General features: G+C 32.0%; 2 protein-coding genes across 3 annotated transcripts; both read right to left on the reverse strand.

Annotated features, from left to right (window-relative positions):
* Window positions 1-7,151: 7,151 nt before the first annotated feature.
* LOC145558146 (uncharacterized) lies at window positions 7,152-8,478 on the reverse strand. The gene is made up of 2 exons (XM_081619279.1): window positions 7,804-8,478; window positions 7,152-7,661 (listed from the first exon to the last, which is right to left on the reverse strand). The coding sequence occupies exons 1-2, from the start codon at window positions 8,476-8,478 to the stop codon at window positions 7,152-7,154; spliced, it is 1,185 nt and encodes a 394-aa protein (XP_081475405.1).
* Window positions 8,479-10,841: 2,363 nt separating this feature from the next.
* On the reverse strand, window positions 10,842-13,087 carry LOC145560528 (putative WRKY transcription factor 40). Of its 2 annotated transcripts, none has more exons than XM_081621784.1 (4): window positions 12,725-13,087; window positions 12,256-12,618; window positions 11,842-11,958; window positions 10,842-11,499 (listed from the first exon to the last, which is right to left on the reverse strand). In XM_081621784.1, the coding sequence occupies exons 1-4, from the start codon at window positions 12,920-12,922 to the stop codon at window positions 11,056-11,058; spliced, it is 1,122 nt and encodes a 373-aa protein (XP_081477910.1). In that variant the 5' UTR covers window positions 12,923-13,087; the 3' UTR covers window positions 10,842-11,055. The 2 variants fall into 2 exon arrangements, with proteins under 2 accessions (XP_081477910.1, XP_081477911.1); XM_081621785.1 differs by having other exon boundaries at window positions 12,256-12,615; window positions 12,725-13,086.
* Window positions 13,088-26,856: the final 13,769 nt, after the last annotated feature.

Here is a 26,856-nt window from a genome sequence, read left to right on the forward strand (position 1 = left end):
TCCAAATGGCATTTTATGACCTCCAGATGTGACTTTGCGACACCGGGACCCAAAACCTCCAAAATTTCTCAAAAAGCATGGACATTAGCTTTCAATTTTGGAAAATTTTTACTTCTTTTTGCCCGGAATAAAAATTGCCGAAATGTTTATCATGGTCCCTAATACCCTCCGGGAGTCCAATTGGGTGGGTGGAACCATCCAATTTTCTTTTAAATGGCCAATTTATCGGTTTACAACTTGCATCGATATACCGGTTTACAACGGCCAATTTAATTAACTTGCACCGAACCCAAATTGAACAGAAACTGACCCAAACCAGTTTTAACCCGTTTAAACCCGAATGTAACCCAGCTTGTTACTAACCTGACCTGAATTCAACCCGACCTGTTCCTAACCTGACCCAAATTTAACCTAACCTGTTACAAATCGACCCAAAATCAACCCGACTTGTTATTGACTTGACCCAAATTAAACCCGACTTGTTATTGACCCGACCTAAATTTTACCAGCCCTATTACTTACCCGACCTAAAAATTCAACCCGATCTGTTACTAATTCAACTCGAAATTAACACGATTTGTTATTGACTCGACCTAAATTCAACCCAAATTATTCCTGACCTGATTTCAAATCACCTTAAATGCAATTTAGACCACCTTATTATTGTTGATCAAAGCATTTTTTCTAATGAGACCAAGTGGGTCCAGGCCAGCAAAAGAAAGGAGCATCATCCTCAAATTTAAGAGTTAAATATAGTATATATTTGTTGTATGGTCAAAGGAGATAATTATCTTCCTAAATTATAGACTATAGTTCCCTAGTATATTGCTATATATATTATAGTCAAAGGAAATATTTAGCTTGATAAAAATGATAATTATCTATTTATAGTTAGTTGAACCCAAATATGACATGACTTGGAAATGACCCAACTTGCAAATTATTGACTTAACATAACATAACCCGACTTGAATCCGAGAATGACCCGACTTGGAAATGACCCAACCTGATTATAACCCGCAAATTATTGACTTGAACCGAGCTAGACTTGAACCCGAGAATGACCCGACTTGAAAATGACCCGACCTTATTATAACCCACAAATTATTTACTTGAACCGAACCCGACTCAAACCCGAGAATGATCCAACCTGATTATAACTTGCAAATTATTGACTTGAACTGAACCCGACTCGAACTCGAGAATTACCCTAACCCGTTTAAACCCGGCCTATTGTTCACCCGACCCTAATGTAACCCGACCTGTTATTAACCCGATCTAAACCCGGCCCAAATCCGATAAGAAATATGACCTGACGTGATCCTACTCAAGCATGACCCAACCCAAACTCGACCCGCATAGGTTATGGAATTAATCTGAATTGACCCGACCCGAGTTGACCTGACCCACTCTTACCCGACCAAAACCCGACCCGTTTACCTGAATTGACAACTCTAGATATAATATTGAAATATAGTTTTTTGCCTAAAAAGGAAATGTAACACTTAATCCATCCTTTTTAAATACTTGCTCCACTTTCTTTTTTCGGCCATTTTTAAATACTTGTTCCATGTTCTTATTTGGAAAACTTTTATAATATTTAATTAATTTCTCTCACTTAATGGACCCACCATTAATCATATTTTATTAATTTCATGTTCTCACTCCTTTAATTTTTTCCACTACTTTTGCTTTCTACAATTTTTTATTCTTCTACATACCCCATTACCTCTATATTTTATTACTTTCTCCAATTTTTCCTACAATTCCGCACATGGAGAAATATAGCAAGTATTTGAAAACGGAGAAAGTTTAAAATATGGAGGGAGTACAAGTTATTGGACTTTTTTTTTTTTTTGGAAAATATATGCATTGGGTTAAGACATTTCAACCACGTGGTTAGAGTCACAGTCAAGCGAAATCACCTAAGCTATTTTTCGGTCAGGAATAAGATTTTTGGAGGTAAAAGGAGAGGAAGATAGTGTACATGTACTACCCTTATAACTGTCATCATAATACTTGTATGTAGCAGTTAAAGCTTGACTGTTAAGCTAAGGTAGGAGTCGAGGGTCAAGGGCGTCTTTTATTTTGACACAGTCCCCCATTATCATTATCATCCATTTTTGTCATTTTCAAATTTTAAAGTGCGTGGTTGGCGATCTGTGGCCATCTTCCATGCATGTTGGGTTGTCAACAACTCTCTCAAAATATCTGGCCCTGTTAACCCAGGTTGAAAGGACTTGTAACCTGTATGAGGTGTTTGGTTTACAAAGTGGTGTAAGTTTGGAAACAAAAATAGAATTAAAGTGGTATTGGGTTGGAACTTGATACTTAATACTATGTGTTTAGTTCAATTTTAAAATGGAATCTCATCCCCTTAATACCATGTATTTGATACTTAAAATTAAGGAAATGGAATGAGCCAAACGGCCCAAACCCACCTTCCCCCCATGATTTCTAAACCTCATACCTCATGGGTTTGGGTTTAAAATTTATACTTTTGATAACCAAACATATAGTATGTGTTTTAGTAATTTTAACCCATATCACATACCTTTAGCACTGTCAAAACGGTTTGACAGTTCGGGTTCGGTTCGGTTAGAAATCGGTTCGGTATTAAATCGGGTCGGTTTGGAATCGGTTTAAATGTTTCGCAGGTCGGTTTCAGTTCGGTTTAAATAGTTATCGGTTCGATTCGGTTTCGGTTTATTCTTGAACGGTTTTAATTCAGTTCGGGTTGTAAACAGTTTGGGTAGTAAACGGTTCGATGCAGACGGGTTGCGGTTTGTTAACGGTTTGGTGTAAACGGTTTTTATCCCGGTTCAAACAGTTTCGGGTTGGGAACGGTTTTGGGTTAGAAATAGTTCGGTTCTTTTTCGGTCCAGTTTATAACTAGTTCGGTTCTTTTTTGGTTTAGTTTATAACTGGTTCGGTTCTTTCTCGGTTTAGTTTATAACTAGTAGGTTCTTTTTCGGTTTACTTTATAACTAGTTCGGTTCTTTAATGCTCGATCGGTAGTAAACATGTGTGCATAATTAAATTTCATTTAAAACACCTTTTTACTTGATTTTAATATTCTCTTTATAGTAAGCACTTTGTAGCCGATTCGTTTATAAGCGATCCGGTTCATAAATAATTCGGTTTGCAAGCGGTTCGGTTTATATACAGTTCGGTGCAAACGGGTTGCGGTTTGTTAACGATTCGGTGTAAACGGTTTTTATCCCGGTTCAAACGGTTTCGAGTTGAAAGCGGTTTCGGGTTAGAACCAGTTCGATTCTTTTTCGGTTCGGTTTGATTTCAGTTCGGTTTAGAACTGGTTCGGTTCATTAACGGGTTCGGTTCTTATACGGTGTAACGTTATTCGGGTCGGTTCGGTTTCGGGTTCATTCACATACGGTTCGGGTTGGTTTTTGGTTTTAAAAAAACGATTTTTAATCAGTTCAGTTCTCATTTGGATCGGTTCGTTTCGAACAGTTAAACGATTTCGGTTTGAAATTTCACATCACTACATACCTCTAAGGCTCCAAGATGTTTCTGCCTCGGTAGAATTCTTCTCTTTCCAACCAAAAAAACCAAAAAACAAGTGCGGAGTATATAATTGCATTAGAGATTCCTTTTCTAAGGAGGGTTTACTACTTACTACGAGTAGTATTTTCCTTTTCTTACCTTTTAATTTTTTTTAAAAAAATATATATACATATACAGTACCACCTATATAGGGAGTACTTGATAATGATTTATGTGTTTGACATGCAACCAAATTCGTGGGTCGTGAGTCGTGACAATGTCTTCGTGCAATTAATCTTGAAGTAGTCAAGTAGACAAATACAAATCTAACTCACATTTGTAATATAAGTAGATAAAAATAAAACATTGGACCCAAACCACACATCTCTTCCGCACACGTTTACGGAGGAGTGGAGGACATTTGGCCTACTTCCACAATTATTCCACTAGTACGAGTACAAATTTGGAAATTTGAAACACTTCAATTCCTCCTGTGTTCTTTTTTTGGATCTATCTCACACACATTAACTTCCTCCAATCTTTTCACATGTAATACTTTTCATTTCACTTAAATTATCCCGTTTTTAATTAAGCTTTTCCATTTACTGTAATTTAATAACTTTGTACGACCACAAAATGATTTATAAAAGGATTTGTAGATATATAACGTAATATTGAAAATATAACAATTACATTATGATCTTAAAGCACACTTGATGAGGTGAAAATGTACAAGTGGTAAGGATTATTATAGATAAAATTAGCCTTTTGACCAGTTCGATGCACGGGTTGTTACTTAGGTTATTTTTCTTGAAAAGTGTCGGTGTTGTTGTGGAATTTAGTTAGGTATATATACAGAGATATTGTAGGGCATAAAATGACACATTGGTTAAAGTTATATTTAAGTTTAGAAGATGAAAAGACTATTTTATGTTAATGTAATGAACACTAATTAGTATATAAACTTTAATTTATTATATTGAATATGAAATACTTAATTATCTTACTTAAATTTGTAAGTTTTAAAATGCATAAATATTTAAGACTCAAACATTATTTATATATTTTGTTTTCATATTAAAATGGGAACTTGAAAAGAAAGGATTAAGAGAGGTGACATGTGACATGTGGCATATGAGTGGTTATGGTGACATGTGGCTTAGTATAGATTTGTGATTCGTGTTTTTAAATACTAACTAAGTATAGATATAGATTATACACGTCAGTATTAGAGAAGAGAACAATTTAAGGTTAGATTTATCAAAAAAAAAAGAAAGCCATCAAAAGGGGGTCTTAACTCTTAATTGTGGGCATAACTTAAGCAATTAGCATTGCCATGTTTAGAAAGTCGTGCGACATCATCAAACATTTTGACTGCTACGTATTACACTGTACTTGACTAATCTTTTTAACCCCCTTTCTTTTTTGTAAACAAGGTCTAATTAATTTGTTACCATGAGTATAGATTATGATTCGTGGGACTCATCATAGTCATACTCATGTCAATAAAGGATGAGATACTAATACCCTTAGCCCATTGGAATATCATTCTTTAAGAGTAAAAACTAAAAATTATAAAAAGTTGATATTGTAAAAGTATTTTACAAGACGAATCTTACAAGATCTCACATGATTATATTTTACTTTACGTACTACCTCCGGTTCGATTTACTCGCAACAAATTCCTTTTTGGGGTGGTTCAATTTACTCGCAACAAAATTTTTTTTTTCCTTTTTTGGTAAGTTTTTGGGTGTAAATTTACATATTTGCCCTTACTTATTTACTAACCTATTATATTAACACTCCTAATCTGTTTTACTTAGTTTACTTATTTTATTAATTAATCTAACTACTCCCACCAAATTTACCCCCTTCTCCTTTAAATTGCTTCATCTCCCAACCACCTTCATTGAATCTGCATTCAATATTGGAAAATGGTTGGGAGAAATAAATTCTGGAAAATTTTTCCAGAAATGAAGCCCCCCCCTCTCAAACCCTAACTGTTTAAATTCTCTCTCTCTCGTCGTTTCTTATTTCTCTCTCCTCTTCGCCTTCTCTTTCTCCTCCAAAAGCGTACTTCTTCCTCCTTTCTCTCTCATCATCCTCTGTATTTTCACACCGATTCACCCCATTTCACTCTTCAAATGTCTTCCTCTCAACCAAAAATCATTGATCTCGAAAGCCATGAGTCCCTATCTTCTGGATCTACTCGAACTCCAAAAAAATCTGAGCGAACCACGTACATACCTCGTCGTGGTTCTGGGGTGATGAAGTCACTCCGTCGTGCTTCTGTAATTGCAAGGAGGAAGATTCACGGTGCGAAGCTTGCTGAATACATTTCAAGCGACGAGGATGACAAGCCCATTAAGGTTTCTGGGTCCAAAAGGGCGGTTCCGCCACCTCACAGCGCAGATCTGGAGGTAGTGTCCACCAAAGACGGTGGATCTGCTGCTGTGGTGGCTGTTCCAACTGCTTCACCACCACCAGACGCTAAATCGGAGACGGGGTCTTCGTTGTTCCAGGAGCTCACTGCTGGAGAAGTTCTCCAGCCACCCACTTCCCATCCCATGATGGGTGGGAGTGCTTCTGGGTCTGGCGCTGGTAGGAAGCGCTTCAGGGGCTCACCTCCTGGGGGCCAGGAGCCTGATGATGTACTGGAGGCTTACCTCCAGATCTACTACCCCCAGTAGTCCCTTCCCCCATACTAATTGGGCAGCGTAATTTCTAAAACTCTAATCTTCTTCTTCAGTTCCAATTTATGCTATATTATGGTATTCATGAGTCCCCTGTTGGTTGTTATGCCTAGTCTGATATTGTTTGTTGGTTGACTTTGATTTGATGTGTTTCCTTTTATTATTGAATATGTTGTTGGTGAATCAGTTGTTGGTTGTTTGGGTTTGGATTAAAATTGATGAGCCCCCTGTTTTTTTTTTGGAATTGAGATTTTGGTTGGAGTATGAAATGCATATGTTGGTGGTGTATCAGTTGTTGGTTGTTTGGGTTTGAATTGTTTTTTTATTAAGGATTTATCTTTATCCAGTGATATGTTTGGATATCTTATTGTTGTATGAGTTGTTAGTTGTTTGGATATGAATTGTTGTTTTGGATTAAAATTGATGAGTCCCCTTTTTTTTTTTTTTTATTTGAGAAGTTGGTTGTGTGCTTCAGTAACTATGGTTGGAGTATGAATTGGGCTGTGTATGATTTTGTTCCTTGAGTCCCCTGTGTATGATGCATTGAGTCCCCTCTCCCAACTGATTGCATCAAATTGAATCCCATCCAAATGATGAAGGGACTCATCTGATAGCTATTTGAGTCACATGGCTGCTCTAGATACCTCTGATTGAGGTATCTATTGAGGTACCATAACTCATTGATGCCTTGAAAGAAAACTTACCCATTCTGATGGATTGTAGAGAGTTTATAAAGTTTTTTTTTACCATTCATGTTCACAAAAAATGCCATGTTTACATCACAGTTGCTTACATTGAATGCATGACTGCCTAAGACTAATACCTTTGACAATTTGACAAAAGACACCTAACCAATAAGAAACAAAATAAAAATGACATGTTTATCTATGAATTGGTTATGTGTGGCAGTCAATGCCTTAAGCTACACAAAATAAAGAGTTCCTTTCCCCTTCAATCTGCATCAACTTCCATATGCCCTTCATCTTCACTATTAACTGGGATAGTGATTGAGTCTAGATATGTGACAACCTCTGCAATTAGTCCCTTGTCCACCTCTAACAGATCTGGTAGTATACCTTGCCTGTCTAGACTTCTTTTTTTCATGTGTGGTGTGATGTAATTGTTGCCCCCTCTCCTTTTAAGTACTTCAACCATGCATGATTGCAGTGTTAGCCAACTGTACTTGTTCAATTCTGGTTCAAACTGTTGAAATGCAATGTCCACTTCCTTAATAAGGTCATCCACATTCTGTGGAAATGATTGATACTGAATTGACTGAATCACATTGAAGAGTCCCAAGTCTAGAACATTCATGTCTGGTGATTGAGCTGGCTGAAAAACAAACTGAATGTTAAATCCATATGCTTGTGTGGCTTCTTGAAATTCTGCATCTTGTGGTACTTGATGAGGTCTTGCATTGTCCCACTGTATTGTGATGTTCTTTGGTAGTTGTGAGGGCCACTGCTCATGTAAGGTTGGAATTACATGGTTCAGTAGCATGTCCCTGATTGCTTCTTTGTTTACGCTCTGGACTGCCTTAGCCTCTATTGTCCCCTTATCTCTGTTTTTGCTCTTTTTTTTTTTTTGCTGCCTCATACTTCACAAAAGGAAATAAACCATACTTTCCATCATGTAGTAGCTGTTTGTTTTCATCATACAAGGGTTTGCCAATCATGCCCATAAACATGGCTTTGACCTTAAACCTTCTAGATTGTTGTGCTCTGTATGGATTTTCTTCTGTTGGAAGTAGATAGAAAGTTTTTGTTTCAGGGTTTATAAAAAACCATTTCTCATCTATGTGTATCCTTTGTTGCATGTCAACAAAGGTTGGGTCCCCTAGTGATGGAATTGGATGAATATGACTAAGTACCCACTTCAGCCTTGCTATTTTATGATTGTCAGTCAGTGCAGGTTTGTTTGTGCTTGTGTGTGTTCTTAATCTACCCCTTTGCCTTAACCTGTGCAAAGCATCCTTAGAGATATGCAAAGCTGCAGCATACCCTCTCTCAGTTTGTCTCTTATACAGAGGGACAGAAGTTAGGAATTCATCAGTGTATTCTGTTAGTTTTCTACCAACAGTGCCTATTTTTTTTGTCCTCACATCTAATGCATGACCCTCAAGTATGTGTTGCTTAATTACCTGAAACCACCTTGTAGTTGTTGATCTATTCACATGATGTTTCCTAGCCAATTTGGATAGAAATCCTCTTGGCACTGAGTCCCCCTCCATGTTAAGCATGATCTCATCTACAAGTTGGCGTTTCTTTTGCACTGTCATTTCCCTGCTTTGTCTGCCATACACTTGACCTTCACCATTTGCTTCAGCATCATCATCACCTTCATACCTAGCTTCTTCTTGTGAGTTATTGATGTTGTCTTCAGATTGAGATATTTCATGATCTTCTTCTGAAAAATGATGAAATGATTCTCATGTTTGCTCCTCATAATACAGTTGATGTTCATCAAAAAAGAGTTCTTCAAAGAACTCTGCCATGAGTCCCTCTTTTTTTTTTTCAGGTAGTATGAAGGTGATGAAATGGAGCCCAGAACTTTTTGGATGGTCTTGCACGGAGCCTGGAATGAATGAACTCAGTTGCTGCTTTTGCCTTAATTTTAGCACTATGTATTTAGGCTAACTATGAACTAATTGTAGTGATGATGTAATTTGTAGATTATATGTTTTGTAAACAATATTAATCACCCCTTGAACCCCCCCAACCCCCTCTCTAATCTCCCCTACAACTTGGTAACAGTATTTGAATTTTTGGGGATGTCCTCTATTTATGAGGGGGACATGCTTTAAAATGGTTGAAATGTGATGGTTTGGGGTTATTTGCCTTAAAATTTGAATTTCATGTGAAAAAAAGAGAGGGAACAGATTTAAAAAAAATTTGGAGAACTCCCTCCTCATTTTGGCAGAAAAATAAGGAGGGAAATACCCCTCCCACTTGCACAGCAGAGTCCCACGTGACTCAACCACCAAAAAAGGGAGGGAAATTCCCACTTATTCCCCTTTATTAATCTTAGGGGCCACATGCATTCCCCTTACTTTATTCCCTTAATTACTACCTCAACACATGCTTTAAGTCCCCTAAAAAATTTTCCTAGGTTTGCGTAAATGTGTCTTTTGTTGCGAGTAAATCGAACCGGAGGTAGTATAATAAATCATAATATATTGTCAAACAAGCATGATGAATGATGGAAAAGTTCGATTGTTACAATTTTAGTATAACGAATGAGGCATAGAATAAGAGGAATCACATTTAGGGTCCAAAAATATTACTCTATCAAATTGGTGTGATGATGTAGGGTACGATGGTGACAAACATTAAAAAAGCATTAAGCTAGGATTCCATGTAATAAATTCAAGATGTACTCTTGTTGAGTAATTACCAGGATCTAGCAGTATCTACATTATTAGTCGTAAGGGGTGGTATCTAAACTACTTGTGCTACATCTGTATCGTTTGCTTTTTGTTGCTCTAGTACAAAATGGAAAAACATACTCACCTAGTATCTTGTTTAATTGTCTTAATATAATGTGTAGTTTTAAGGCCTGTTCTTATTGACTGAACTCAGTTGAAATGAACTGAACTGAATTAAGCTGAATTGAACTGAACTGAACTGAACTGAGCTGAATTGAACTGAACTGAACTGAACTGAGCTGAACTGAATTGAAATGAATATTTTATAAGAGAAGGAAATTAGGAGCTGAACTGAACTGAACTGAACTGAGCTGAACTAAACTGAACTGAATTTCAACGTAAGAGAACAAGCCCTTACTATATATTAAAAAAAAAAATTATAATTATTTTTATATTTATATATCTAATCTTAAATATTGTACAAAAAGTATGACTAACAAAAAGATAGAGAGGACTGCAAGATTTTTTTATATAAATATGATATAAAAAATAATGTGATGATATATATTAGATAATAAAAAGAAAAATAAATACAAAATATACTTGTTAACCAATACTATAAGTGTTTATTATTAACAGGTGGAGATGATTGAGAATTTTTAATGTCACAAAATCGAGGCTCGCTATTTATTAAGTTTACTTTTGTGACTAGGAAATTACATACCTTACGACTTCCCCGCTAACTCTTAAACATTGGGTTGGGTGAACAACTCAAAAGAGAAACAAGTAGAATTCTGTCCATCCCAGCTAGCTAGAGATAGAATTCAATTCTCAGCTACCTCGATCTTGACTAACGTTGAAATTGAGAGTTGTTTATCTAGCTATTATTAGCTAGGTACTTGACGTTTTCTTCTAGATTCAAACCTTCAGCTTGAATTTCTCCTTTCCTCCCTTAACATGATGAATAGAGTAAGTTTTATGTCTAAGGGCTAAAAATTACTCCGTATATCATCATCTTATCCGGAGTATCTCCTCAATTATTCATCGTGATCTTTTGTACTGATATAGTTTGTCACTTTGTCTTTGGTTTGAAGCTCCTAAACTATTGAATCACCATATTTATATATTTTTTTAAAAAAATACATTTATTAGTGATGTATATTTAGAAGAGAAATCTTCAATGCATCAAAAAATATTTGGTGTAAAATTTAAGAGCATGTACGTTATATATATATATATATATCTGCTTAATTAATTAGCTTGGCAAACACGTACGATTCAAAAAAAATATATTTATGATGACTAATATTAATATTGGATCAATATCTCTGAAATTCAACACTGGAATAATAATAAGTGTGATCAATCTGTACAATTGCCTAAACAAATTTCCTACACCGGCCTTCAAATTAAGGCATTTCTGACAAACTTGAAATTGTACGTGCAAATTCATTCCTAATAATCGAATTTTTCTTCCAAATAAATGTATAATTAATCACTTGAAGTTTGATGGACGAATCGGCCGGTAATAGCAGCTGCAAGGGCTGCTGTGAAGTTTGGATCTTTAGTCAAGGAAGAGGCCATTTGCTCAGCCAATAGTTTTTGGAATTCTGGTGAACTAAACTTGGGCAACTGGTTATTGGACAACGGTGTGCTATTCAACACCTTGTTGTTGCTTTTGTTGTTGCTGTTGCTGTTGTTGTTGCTGCTGCTGTTGGTGGTGGCAGCTGTGGTTTCGTTAGCATTGGACTTGGACTTAGCTAGGTCAAGAGTGACGGTGGGACCTGACGAGGCATTGCATGGGACCGAGCCAAGGGCGATGGACCGGCTGGAGGCCGATGGTGCAGCACCCTCTTGTTGTGCTGGGGCTGGATGGTTGTGTTCTCCTTCGTAGGTTGCCACTAGCATTGACTGGTCTTCAAGACTTCTTTGAACCTGAAGATTTTGAAGAGGATTTATTAGTATTAATACTAATAATAATAAATAATTGGTTTTAATATAATAGGCTAAATAAAATAAAAAGCTTTGTAGATGAGAATAAAGAGATAATGTACACTGCTACTTGAATTGAATTGAGTCGTGATTGCATTGGGTTCAATAATTAGGCAACCAACCGATTGAAAAAAATGTAATTGTAGGGTATGCCTCCATTAATAAAATGTTTGATAGTCAAAATTGTTGGCAGTAATCCGGTGATGATTGTATATAATCAAGTAATTTAGAGGATCGGGAATTGAAAAATGATGTGTACAATATAATACGGATAGATGTAATTACCTTCTTCTTAACGGGACAAGTAGGAGCGAATGAGCACTTGAAGTAAGCTCTAGGGCAAGGGTTATCTCGAGTCACTTTTTGTCCATATTTCCTCCATTGGTAGCCATCCTTAAGGATCTGCACGCGATAATTAAACAAATTGAAATACTGGTATTTGTATTAGGCAAAAGCTAATGAGCGCCCCCGGGGTGTTAGATAAGAGAATTAAAGTGCAAATATTAGAGTAAAATTAATCTTAATTACACCGAACGACGCGTGATTTTATCATGCATTCCTAACTTAATACCATTTCAACCAATATAATTACTCCTTATCTAACGCCCCGGGGCGCCCGTTAGCAATATCCTTTGTATTATATATTTGTTACTCGTACACGACAGCTATTATTTGCGCGTTAAAAGCTAAATGACTTACCAGGGTTGAATCAGAAGCTTCGGTTCGAACAGCGACCCTTGTGATCTTAGCCTTAATTGTTTCTTCTTTGGGCTTTTCGTAGGAATCTTCTTCGTCACTAGAGCTGCTCTCGACGATATTGTTATTGTTGTTAGTGTTTCTAACAATATTGGTGTTGTCAAGTTTCCTCTTCTTGTTGACATTATTATTATTATTATTGTTGTTGTTGTTGATATCGTTACTTGAATTGGAAGCCTTGCTCATGTAATCAACCAACTGCCTCTTCAAATCATTGTAGTTTTCACACACGACTGTAAGCATTTCTGTTAGCCTCTTGTTCTCTGCGTTCACCCTATTCAATTCCTCTACTAATTCTCCTGTCTGCTGGAAACAACCACCATACAAACAAACTTAATTAATTAATTATTTATTTATTCGTTATCAGTAGATGGTGGTAACAAGATGAGAATGAAAAAGAAAAAAGACGAACCTCTTGTTTGGGCCAAAGATTGGTGGTAAATTGATTGGAGGTAGTGGCAGTGATAGGAGGAGGAGGAGGAGACGAGGCAGGCTTGACGATGTTGGGAAGATCTCTTACGGGGGCATCGTCGAAAAGGCGAAGGGTATTGTTAGTATTAGTGAGATCAAAAGAAGGAGCGCTGAACCATTTTGATGATGAGTACTCCATAACGAATTTGATAAACCAAAACAATCAACCGAGCTTGAAATTAATAAAACTAGTACTCCGTAAGAAACAAAGACAGAAAGAAGAGGTCTAGATGCAATTAATAAAGTTTTCTTGAATAATATTTAGGTGCCAGAAAGAAGAGAGTTAGTCAAATGAAAAGAACCAGAAGAATAAAGAGTATTTATAGAAGCCAACCAAAAGATAAGGGAGGCAGGCAAATTGACACACTTGCGGCCGGGAGGAAGCTTGGAAGAAGCAACAAAAACAAAAGGTAGATGTCACTGCTTATAAGTTTTAAGCTGGCATTTTTTGTTTTTTTTTTTTTTTTTTTTTTTTGAAACATCATTTTTTGTTTTTAAATTATTATTATACTACTTAGGAGATTGCGTGGATTTCTCGCGTGCAACACCGCTCTTTTTTTTATTTTTATTTTGTCTCTTATCCTATGTGGAAGGGTCAATTGGTCAAACAGTCAAGGGTCGGCTCCAATGGGACATGGCCTATTACTTTAGATATCCAATTTTCTAATTCACCGAAAATTCGATTTTGTCTTGTTTAAAATGAACATCTCTAAAAGTTGTATTGTTACAAAATAATTCAAATGTAGTATTATTAAAAAGAACCGGCCAAAAGTTATATTACTTTTGACAATTTTTCCATAAAAATATAGAATTTGTGCGTCGCTAATTCAAAGAACATACAAGCCAAATTCAAAAAACATATTTTTTTATTATTAAACCCAAGAAAAACATGTTTAATCAACATATATGTTAAATACCATAAGTTATAATTTAAAGAACATATAGTTGATACCCAAAAAACATCTTGACCACACTCAAAGAACATATTACAGGCATATATGTTCTTTCAAACACAGGTATGTTCTTTCTGCTTTTTTTTTTTTTTTTTTTTTTTAATCAGGTGAACTATGCCCCCGAGTGTACTTTCTATTTTCTTAAAGGGTTATTTGTAGTCATTTAATATTCTTTTGCCTATTTCAAATTCTATAATGAGCAAAAAAAATTCTAATGAGCAAAAAATCATAACTAGGTGCATCCGCCCCTATGTGCATCCAGATGTGTATAAAAAGGTTCCGCTCTATTTGTTTCAAATTAAAATAAAAAATATGTTAGACATTTTAACTATTCTGCGCTGTAAATTTTTACTGAAATTATATATATTTTATTAGCTTTTAAATTTGTCTTATCAGTGTGTATTTTATTTCAATATATCAACTTCAAATATTTTTTACTAATTTTATATTAGATAAGTTATGCATTGATAAATATGTCAATTAAATGGTTGATAGATTAATAATTAAAGTTGTTTATTAAATATATATTACCCCTTTTTATTTTTAATTGCAATAAAGAAGTTTGTTTTATGTCTTATAAATAATACTCCCTTCGTCCCTTTATTACAGTACATGCCTATTTTTCATTTTGCACGTGAATTAACAAAATTAAAGATTGCTTAAAACTAATAATTGGGAGTATAAGTATGCATGTGGGGTTAGAGAGAGATAAAGAGAAAGAAAAAGTGGTTGAGAATCAGGAGAGATAAAGTATTGGAAATTGATGTTAAAGTACCAAAAAAAAAAAGTGATAAATCATCAAAAAGAGAATAATATAGTAAAAAAATACAACCTATAAATAAAAACACAGATGCTTAATTTTGGTCACCCCAAGTAGAAATACAGGTATGTAATAACGGAACGGATAGTGTATGTTTTTGTTATACGAGTACAACTACGAATAAACGGAGGTATTATATAAAGGTATAAAGTATAATTATTTACGGAGTATTAAACATAATTAATTACGGAGTATTAAACTACTAGTAATAAGTAAGAGAAGCGGTACATGTTGGTAGATGAAGAGGGGATATACAAAGTCAAGGTCAAGCAACACCTCCTCGTCCTAATCCAGACATTATTATACAACTATAGAGAGACAAGAGAGTATATATGGGATGTATGTTGTAAGGACCTCATTTGAAAATTTTAAAGTTAATAAAGAAATGGTTGGATGTATCAAAACTCCATTACTTAGATATCTATCTTTGACCCGTTGCTTTCCTTGTCGCGTCTCTTTTTTACTCGATCTTTCCTTATCTCTTTTACTACCTTTTTCTTCTAGATTTTTTTTTTTTTTTTTTTTAAACTTTACAACTTCACATCAACCTATCTAATATATTGTATTTAATGTCAAAAATAATTATAAATCATTTATATTTTTATAATTAATTAATTGATTTTGAAAAAAAAATTATAAAAATTGAAGGAAATTTTGTGTCTCCATTTTTTGCAAAAGTCTGTGAACCACTACCCACAAACCATTTTTGCAAAACTTTTGTACAAACCATTTTTTTGAACGAGGACTACTAATATTCTAAATACACATATTCTTATTTGTGGCTGGTTAGCCATTATGAGGGGTAACTCTTTAGTGTTATATTATATAGGGGTTATTTAGTCAGTGTTACAAGGATTATTTCGTTAGTGTTTGAAGGGTACGGTTATTACTCTGTCAGTATTACAGGGGTTACTCAATTAGTGAAATAAGGGTTACTTTGTTCATTTATAAGCGGCCACATGATATATGGTCAGTCGATCACAAGACCCGCAGTTTTTAATAACTTAAAGATATACAGAAATATCTTTTTTTTTTTTTTTTTGACAAGATACAAAAATATCTATGAAGACAAATTTGTTAGCATATTACATTACTCCCTCCGTCCTCTTTTGATAGTCCCTTATGGACATTTTTAACGGGAAATAATAAACACAAAAAAGAACAGTTAAAGTAAATTGAAAAAGTAAATTGACATTGGGTATGCAAAAAAATAGAGAGAGAAAATATTATAAGTACATTGAAAAACAAAATTTACATGGGAAAATTAAATTTGCACAAATACTAAATTTGCACATGGGAAAATTAAATTTGCACAAATATTGTTGCAAATTGGAGAGAATTAGTAAAAAATTAAAAATAAAAGTTTTCGAAAAAAGCATATGGGGTGAATATTTTGGGACTAAAATTTGTCCATAAGGGACTATCAAAAGGGGACGGAGGGAGAATAATATACTACAAAAATTTATTCTAATTAGTAGTACTCTATATATACCTCCTCCGTTTTTTTTTTTTTAGTTGACATGTTTGTTTTGTCACGTTTGTCAATGCACAACTTCAACTACTCATATCTTTAATTACTGATAAGCAAAAAGTATGAAAATTTGATATTTTGAAAATATATATTGTGATGAATCTAATAAGATCCCACATAACTATTTTTTTTCAATACATATGAGATACAAAACACGGTCAAAGAGAAGTGTGTGAATATTACTAAATTCAAAACGTGTTAACTAAAAAAAACCGGTAACTAGTACGAGTATATACATAGTAAAATCAATTAGTACAAAGACAAATAAAGATGCATTGAACTGATTGTCTGTAGCCAATTAATCATGCCAGTACACATTATAATAAATATATAATTATTGTGTCATGAAAGTTTTCAAATTTGGACTTGTTATCTGATTACTTGATTAGAATCTCATTCATCAAGAGCTAGCCTTAAGAAATCAAAAATATTATTCCTTGAACAAGAATATATACAATTATATATTTAAATCGATAAAAATAAAGAAAGAAAGAAAGAAAGAAAGGAGAATATCCAAATTATGTTGTGTTTCAAATCAGCAGCTTCCTGTATGAACACGGCTGCAAGTTGACCAGTAATATACTTCTATGGTTGTTTATATTGTCATTAGCTATCTTTCTTACTTCTCCTTTTACTACTATTTTATTATTATGTCGGCAATAATTAAACTATCACTCTGAACTTTGATGCTTTTTAAATTTATAATCTTCTCACAACGATTTATTATGAAATTACACACAAACCAAACATTAAACACATGGCTTAGTTACTGATAATATTCAATATTCGTATACATAATAATCATTCACGGGAAAAAGCTATTGATAACGATTCATACATAATTCAATTATGATGTTATTGCATGCTACCTTTCATTTAAGCTACCATAAGTAAAATTCATTTAATTTTAGCAAAAATGACATGAAAAAAACAAGGTCTAATGTAACTTATGTTTACTAAAAAATAAATGGCCTAGCAAGCAATTGAATTGTGTTTAGAAATAAAATAGGTATTTCGTATATTGTATAAACAATGCAAATTAATTCACCGCAAGCTTTGAAATATACGGAGTATGTGTGATTTGCTGTGATCGGGGGTATATCGATCAAATTTTTGGAGAACTTTGTACAATACTGTTTTTAATTGACAATTGCTCGGTTTTTTTCCTAAATAAAAGCTCAAATTCTCCCAAAATTCTTGTCCCTAGCTAAAGCTTCATTTTTCATGTGACTATTATGTCTTTTAATTATGTATAGCAATACAGTATACCGGTATACCCTATGTTTTCTCTTGTTTCCCTTTAAAGAGAACGTTTTGCGTAAGACAAAACTCATCAGGAATCCAATACATCAAACATTAATAATCTAATATTTGACATTAATTATTATATATTTGACATTAATAATTTAATATCTAACATGAAAAATATAATATCTTACATTAATAATCTAATGTCAGGTATTAGATTATTAACTGAACCAATAAGAGGCTCTAAACTGAGGAGAACCTAACAACACGACGTTAGTTAAATGATTTGAAAATATTCTCAACTCACAAAATATTACTGAGTATTTCCATAACTATAAATTTTCATCCTCCTTCAATCTTTATACTACATTTGTCTTTTATGAAACAAGATATACACATAGAGTAAATTAGGAACGTCTTCTCATAAGACCACTATCTTCACGTACACCAATATAATATAAGTTACATTTTTTCAGAGCTATACCCAGTTAATTCCCCAAATAAACAAAATTTGTTTATCTGGGGGTATAATCGTCTTTTCAAGTATCAGTAGAGGGATACATGCGTCTTTTTATGTACTAGTTGAGGGATACATGTGTAATTTCCTCACCAAACAGTTAAAGCAAATTGCAAACAGTAATTGGACAGCTCACCAAAAGTACTGAATAAATGACCACGTTTTTTCAATATATTTACAAAAACGCCATCAGATTAACAAAAATTCGTTTATGTGGCAGATAAACTTGTATTTGGCCTTTTTTCATGTGCACACAATTAGGAGAGGAATTGTAGTGAGTATCTCTTATTACGGCAACTTATTTTTTCAAATATTAAAATAAAAATTACAAATTTCTCCAAAAAAAAAAAAAAAAAAAAACGGGTGTACTTTAATTTATTGTAAGACAGATTAAAATTATGTTAGAAGTATTTAAACTTATCCTTTGCACTAAAAAAGTTACTCCGTATTATTTTTCAAACTATAAATTTTATCTTACAAAAAATTCTAATGTATTAGATTAATCATTTTAGCCTATATAGTATGTAGTCATGAATCTATAAAAAATTAATCATTAAAATAAAATTCAAATCAACGAATAATTAAAAGTTCCCCTTTAAGAGTTAAAGTTATTATAAAAATAGTTAAAATTACTCTCAAACTAACCTTATTACAATAAAATTAACATACACTCGTTGACTCGTCTTACACATACTTATTGAAAATAATTTAGTCATGAATTACACAAATTGGCTAAAACAGCTATTCATGTAATAACTCAAAACATTGTCCGACCTCAAAAATTAGAGTACTAAGAATTTAACGAGTAGTCGTAGTAACTAAGACTAGGACCAGGACTAACACTCCGTAAGAACTCCGCGTGTGGTGCGTGGTACAAAATAATGTTTGGTTATATTATATAGTATGACATCAGTTAAATAAAAACATGTGCGGTATTATCGTTTTGACCATCTCTGATTCTTCTATACAGGACAGATAACCGAAGACATACATCTGAATTAATGACTGAATCTTTTGGATTAATATAATAAAAGGTCCATTTTGACTTTTTATTTATTAATATCCTCGCAGTCCGGATCCGGATATTCATTGGTGCACCTATTCTTATTGAATTGACTTTTTTTTATTCAACTGTAAATGTCAACCATTTTGAATAATAAAAAGGGTCAACTCTTTTTTTAATATTAACAAGTCATACCTATCCTTGTACTGTAAGTTTTAATTGGCATAGCAGGCCATGTTTGGAGGAAAAATATACTCGCAATTTTTTTTAATTTGAATGTTTGACATAGCTACCTATCTATAACATTTTTATGTTTTGATACAATGAATTTAATAGCATTTTACATCTTTAACGACTTTTCCTAATAAATTGGCAGGCCAACTTTTCAAATATTGCTCTCTTGTTCTAATAAATTGCTCTATTGATGTGGTTTCACTATTGCTCTATATACCTATTATAAATTTTTATATGTGGTTGGCTACATGGTGTGACCATCCATTATGAAGATTATTTTGTTAGTGTTATAGGAATTGCTCATTTAGTTTTACAAGGATTACTTTGTGAGTATTATAGGAGTTACTCGTTCAGTATTACAGGGGTTACTTAAGGCCTGTTCACATTGACTGAACTCAGCTGAACTGAACTGAAATGAAATGAATATTTTATAAGAGAAGGAAATTAGGAGCTGATGAACTGAATTGAACTGAACTGGGCTGAGCTGAGCTGAGCTGAGCTGAGCTAAACTGAACTGAACTGAGCTGAAAATAAACGTATGAGAACAGGCTCTTAGACAGTGTTATAAGGGTTACTTTTTTGTTTTTGTTTTTTTTTTTTTGTTTTTTTTACAAGTGGTCACACGGTATGGCTAGCCGGCGTAGCCGCACACAAGACAAGTTGTATACCAATTATTAGTCAATAGTATCAATTGAACGGAGGTTTGTTTAGTCCACCTAAATTTACTTATCTAATTTGATCTGATTGATCTTATTTATTTTGATCTGATTGTCTTCTTTGACTACACTTAACCTTATATGTACGCTAATCTATGCGGAAAAAATATGCTCCCTCCATAATAATCACAACACTTTGGGGGTGTTTGGCTTGTTGACATAATTAACTTTTGATTAATAATAATTAATAATTAATAATTAATAATTAATAATTAATAATTAATAATTAATAATTAATAATTAATAATTAATAATTAATAATTAATAATTAATAATTAATAATTAATAATTAATAATTAATAATTAATAATTAATAATTAATAATTAATAATTAATAATTAATAATTAATAATTAATAATTAATAATTAATAATTAATAATTAATAATTAATAATTAATAATTAATAATTAATAATTAATAATTAATAATTAATAATTAATAATTAATAATTAATAATTAATAATTAATAATTAATAATTAATAATTAATAATTAATAATTAATAATTAATAATTGATAATTGATAATTAATAATTAATAATTAATAATTAATAATTAATAATTAATAATTAATAATTGATAATTGATAATTAATAATTGATAATTAATAATTGATAATTAATAATTAATAATTGATAATTGATATTTGATAATTAATAAATAATAATTGATAATTAATAATTAATAATTAACAATTAATAATTAACAATTAATAATTAGTATTTAATAATTAGTAATTAGTATTTAATAATTAGTAATTAGTATTTAATAATTAATAATTAATAATTAGTAATTAGTATTTAATAATTAATAATTAATAATTAATAATTAATAATTAATAATTAATAATTAATAATTAATAATTAATAATTAATAATTAATAATTAATAATTAATAATTAATAATTAATAATTAATAATTAATAATTAATAATTAATAATTAATAATTAATAATTAATAATTAATAATTAATAATTAATAATTAATAATTAATAATTAATAATTAATAATTAATAATTAATAATTAATAATTAATAATTAATAATTAATAATTAATAATTAATAATTAATAATTAATAATTAATAATTAATAATTAATAATTCACAATTAATAATTAAAAATTAACAATTAATAATTAACAATTAATAATTAACAATTAACAATTAATAATTAGTATTTAATAATTAGTAATTAGTATTTAATAATTAATAATTAGTATTTAATAATTAATAATTATTATTTAATAATTAGTATGCAATAATTAAGTATTTTTATTATTATTCAATAATTAGTTTTTAATAATTAGTATTAAAACGGAGTAATATTAGTAATTTATAGTATATTACTATTGATAATTATCAATTTATAACTTATATACAATTATTTTTAATTAATAACCAATAATTAATTTCAATTATAACTAATTATTATAAAATTATTGTAAACTTATTGTAAATAATTAATAATTAATTTACAATTATTATTACCAATAATTTATTATTTTAATTAATATTAAAGTACTATATTAGTTCATTAGTGTTGATATTGTTTAACAACAACTAGCACCCAACAACCAATTTACCAAACACTACAACTCTAGTAAAACAACCAACTCAAAAGCCAATCAAAACAACCAGCCAAACCAGCCAAGTAAAACAGCCGACAGCCAACAGCCAACAACCAATTGCCAAACAGGGCCTTTGACTTTTGCACTATTTATAATCTTAGTTTAATTATTATTTTTTTACTAATATAAAAAGAAAAGGCATATGTTGCCATTTTTTATATAGAAAAAATTAAAATATTTTGAATCAGGCTTTTATGATTTGATCTAAAATTATTGTGATTGGATTTAAAAATAATAAAAATAAAGTAAACTAAACGAGACTGGATACAATTTATATGATGCAATGTCATTAATGTCATGTACTTGCATATATAGTACGGAGTACAACTTTTTAAAATTCAACTAGATCCATACTCCGTACGGTATAAGACAAAGAATATTATTTAGGGTTATTCTACCTTATTTTCACTTCATTAGAACTGTTATGATTCATTAAACTGAGCTGATCTGAACTAATTGGAGTTGAATCGAACTGACCTGAATTGTTTATGAGAGAAGGAAATTAAGAACTAAAGTGAAGATAACAGACCCTAAGAGTTATGTTAAGTGGGTAAGTAGCTTTAAATTATTGGGTAATAATAAAGTATACAAGTGGTGATCGAGAACCATATAAGGAATAGAGGAACTAGAGTAATATGTTGATAAAAATTTCGTGCCATGATGTGTTAATCAAAATGATGTACTTATATTATTATTATTAATTAGAGGAATTGAAATATTATGTTATTATGAAAAAGAGAGTTAAGTTGAATAAAAAGGCAAAGCTGAAGGCACCGTCAAGAAAAATGAAAAAAGGGTGATTGGTGAGCCGACATTAGGTTTTGTAACCACCGCACCGGAATTTAGATGCAGTGAACACTGAATACATGATGACCATTTGTACGAATACATACTCTCTTTCTTCTTTCTTCTCTTATAAAGTTGGTTGGCCCATTTTAAATGGAAGCTGAGTCCACACCAGTCAACAACTACTACTCTACTAAGGATTACTAATTTACTATTTAGACTATTTACTACATATTACATAATACGTAGTAGATGTAGATGAACACCATTCTTTTTTTCCCCCCATCTTTTCTTGTCTTTTTCTTCTTTTGGTCATCCAGGGACTACTATCCTCTATCCTTCACCTATTTTTCAACCTTCTTCGCCCCTTAAGCTAAGTTTACACTATTTTTTATTCACCTCTTTATTTCTACTTTTAACTCTAAAAGTTTATATGTGAGATTATGAAAATCACAATATATTATTTAAGCCCGAAGCGAGGATAATCAATGATGAAATTGTTTATGGACTAATTCAACCAAAAGCTTATGTTTTAGGTTTAAAATATGATTTATACTAAATTAAAAACTCTTATATGAGAGCCCCTTAAACTTGAAATGTGAATGCAATATATGTCATTCATAGACCTGACAACCTGACCCGACCCGACCCGATTGACCCGATCCGAATGAACCGACCCGTAACCTGAAGTTGACCCGAAACCATATTGTTTTATATTACTTAGTTTAGGGATTCTTTCTTTCCTAAGTAATAGGTACTCACGATTTTTTAACGAATTTTACTTTATTTTTCCAACTATCTTTTTAAGTGAATTTATTTTGGTGATCCGACACAAACTTGATCCGAACAGACCCGATCTGAATTGACTCAGCCCGAAATTGACCGGACCCGAAATTGACTCGAAAATTGATCCTAAAAATTGACCTGACCCGAACAGACCCGACTTGAATTGACCCGACCCGAACTTGACCCGAATTCGACCCAAAACCCGAATCGATCCGACCCAAACATTTGCTGACTAGAATTTGCCCGAATTGAATTGACCTGACCCGAATGACCCATTTGCCAGGTCTAGTCATTCATATATCCTGCGCAAAATATTCCACTTTTAAAGAAGCAGTAGATGATATTCGAACCAGTATTTTTGTGTCACGCTGGCTCCGATACATTTCATACTCTATCATAAATACGGAGTAATAAAAAAAAAAAATGATTTATACTCGTGGGAATTGAAGATGGATCAATTAAGTTATTGGTAATCATCCAAACTAAATTGTCAACATCAGTCATGAGATGCTAAGCACGTTATGAACTTGAAATGTACGTAATACAAGTAGACAATCAGTAAAGGCCAAACCCACTTGGAAATTGCAATTACATAATTTACATATACAACAAAAAGACAAGAGTCTAATTACAGTGAGATTATGATTTTAGGGACAAAAAATAGTGGTATGACTATTAATAAATGATAATAATAATTGCAAAAAAAAAAAAAAAAAAAATTCAAGTCCAACTTCAACACACGTGCTACCACCAATAAAATTCTAGTTTAATGAATGAATAATCATCAATTGGGTGGCCTGACCTGAAAAATTCAAGTCTTTAAGTAGCTGAAACTGGTCATCTTTGTCAATTTTAGGACATGCAATTTGCAATTTTATTGTTGTCGTCCAATCAATTTTTGATTAGACAATTGACGAACTTCGATCACTTAGGCGGCTACTCAATTATCTAACGTCTAAACCCTCCTTTACGTCATTGCGTACATATGTATAACTCAGTCATTGTATTTTTCCACAGATACTATTTTCGGTGCCCCGTATTCCCATAATAAAAATGACACTGGTTTGGGTAAGTCTAGACTCATTAGTCATTACATTTACATAGATCTTGGGCCGCATAGCCATGTATTAGGTAGTACAATGACCAACCTTTTGAAAATTTCGGTTCAACACTTAGATTGTAGGTCAAGGCTTGGCTAAATCAAAAGCACGAGGTGATAGAGTTATGAGAAAGAGAATGTTGGAAAGCTTAATTATATTGATGTGATTCCATGAGTATATATAGTACATGAGTAAGCAATATAATACGACTAGATACATTGGAGTACTTGTCTAGGAACATTAGCTAAGAATAAGGGATATCTTTGACTATCAATCTAAAGAGTAAATCAAGGGATTGCTAACTATAAACAATATCAATAAATATGATTTAATCAAATCCTTTACACGAGGCACATGCATTTTAACACTACCTACAATCATCTTTACAATACATAATGGTAGCGGATGATGAGATTTCTGGAGCCTAAATATTACGAGATGAACTTACAATAATTATATGTGACATCATGAAATGAAACGAGTTACATTTTTTATTTTATTTTATTTTTTTTTTTTTTTTTTTTTGCAATAAGTACATTACATTTTAGCATAGTTATTTTTTATTTTTATTTTCTTAAAAAATCATTAGAGATTTCAGCAAGTAATACTCTGTATGAGAATGCTTTGATGGTTTTTTTATGAAACTACCCTCCTGAAGACAATAGCAAATTAGCAATAAGAGGTTTGTCTAAAGGTTTGCTTTACCTTTGTTGAAAGGAGTAATACATGAAGAGGTTTGTAATTAATCAGATTGTTTCTTCCTACCATTTGTTTCACATTTTGACAAGTGAAAATTGTTGGACTTTTTTTTTTCAATATTATAATTACTCCCTCTTTTTTTTATAAGCAAAGTTGAAAATTTTCACTATTCATACGACATTATTAACTTAATTTTTTTTTACTAATATATAATACATAATATATATACATATGATCATATAATATGTTGTTGGATTTGTCATAGTGTCTACTTTTATAGATTAATTTTTCATAATTTTTACTAATTTCTCATTAAAAATATTAATGGTCAAAGATATGTCTCAACAAATGTGCAACTTTGACTCTAGCTTATAGGAAACACAGAGGGAGTAATAATTAGTCAAACAGTGTGTAACCCAAGCATTACACTGGGTTGTTATTCTTTTTTTTTTTTTTTTTTTTTGATGCAAAAGTGGGACAAGCCCTATTATCCAAAGCACAAAATAAATTACATAATAAAACATGGCAAGGACACTCTTATGGTATAGTCCCTTAGAAGAGTTTTTATTTCGATTGGAGGAGCATCAAAATAAACTACCCCTTCTTCAAGAGGAACACCCAAATTGGCAAGCCCATCTGCCACCCTATTACCTTCTCTAAAACATAAAATAACTTGAAAATTACAACCAAATTAAAGGAACTAATTAAACTACAACAATTCTTAAATGTGAACACCGGGTTGCTATTCTAATTAAACCTTGTAATTATACATATTTGATATTTTTGACGTCTTTTATTTTTAATTTATTTTAAAAATAGACATTATACTTTCAATTATATACATTGAGTAAAAAACACATTAAAATTCATTCAAAAAAAAAAAAAAAAAAAACACATTAACATAGGAGCTTGGGCTGTGAGGTTCATGTCCATGTAAAAAAATCATACGAACTAACTGCTAAAGGCCCAAAGGACAACATAAATATGGGCCAGGTAACTCTTCTCAATATCGTGGTCCCTTGATTCTATGCCCATGGGCCACATATACACCTAAGCCCATAAATGAGATGCTGATCTTACAAGTAAAATGAGAATTTAAGAAGGTAAACATTTTGGAAAGGAAAGGCAAACACTCCAAACAGCAATACAGCCCCGGTCGTTTAAGGACCAAGGACGCGATGTGGAGAAGCGTATAATGGAGTAGCTAGCAGGAGTATGTGACAAGCAGTTGCATGCATGTTCGGTGTGGGAGCGCATGTCTCAGCTCAGCAACACAATACGAGGGTTTCATAATAAGCACACTTAAACTTACGTTTGAGATCATGATCCATGTCATATGCATATTCAACCACATGCTAAGGATATATAGCTTTCAAATCCATCACATACTCACTACCCATAACATGTGTAACTTAATTTTGAAATAAGGAGTACATACTTGTCCATTTGGCTAGTACTCACCATATTCATATCACTGTCCCTCTTAAATGGGATTCTTATGGTGTGGAGTTTGTGTAATATAATTCTACCCACATACTATACAATTCCTCTAATTATCATACTAGAATCAATCCATATACAACTCTCTTTATTATTATTTATAAACTCTAACCAGTTCAAATCTAACACAATTTGAATTTTCAAAAATTGAAATATTTTAAAATTATAATATACATTGTCAATTGTCATGGATAGTTTCATTATTAGATCAGATTTAATTTACTACCTGTACATGATACACCTAACTTTTAAAGAGGGTAATGCATCCAATGTACAGTAATATTATTGTACATCGGGCAACATCGGGGTGACTTTTCTTGGATTTAGGGCAAATTTTACACTTTTTTGGGTAACTTTTATCAATAAAGCATAAATAATTTTTATTTATATCAGAGTAACTTATATATACTAGGTAACTTTTATCCATTAAAGAGTAATTTTTAATCATTTTAAGATAATTTTGTATCGAATGTGTACATCCGATTTTTAAAAATGTTTGTGAATGGGTTTTTTGGAGATTAGACATCATATGTACTAGTTCCAAAATTGAGT

The sequence above is a fragment of the Chenopodium album genome, chromosome 9, assembly GCF_948465745.1.
Source record: "Chenopodium album chromosome 9, dcCheAlbu1.1, whole genome shotgun sequence".
NCBI classification, from domain to species: Eukaryota; Viridiplantae; Streptophyta; class Magnoliopsida; order Caryophyllales; family Amaranthaceae; genus Chenopodium; species Chenopodium album.

What these genes read in the sequence shown, in the direction of transcription:
- LOC145558146 (XM_081619279.1), bottom strand. Translation starts at nt 8,478, where the DNA reads ATGACAGTGCAAAAGAAACGCCAACTTGTAGATGAGATCATGCTTAAC. An exon ending in AGTATGGTTTATTTCCTTTT is followed by an intron (nt 7,662 to 7,803) that starts GTGAAGTATGAG and finishes TTACATGAGCAG; the next exon opens with TGGCCCTCACAACTACCAAA.
- LOC145560528 (XM_081621784.1), bottom strand. Translation starts at nt 12,922, where the DNA reads ATGGAGTACTCATCATCAAAATGGTTCAGCGCTCCTTCTTTTGATCTC. An exon ending in ATCTTTGGCCCAAACAAGAG is followed by an intron (nt 12,619 to 12,724) that starts GTTCGTCTTTTT and finishes GGTTGTTTCCAG; the next exon opens with CAGACAGGAGAATTAGTAGA. An exon ending in CTTGTCCCGTTAAGAAGAAG is followed by an intron (nt 11,500 to 11,841) that starts GTAATTACATCT and finishes CAAAATCTTCAG; the next exon opens with GTTCAAAGAAGTCTTGAAGA.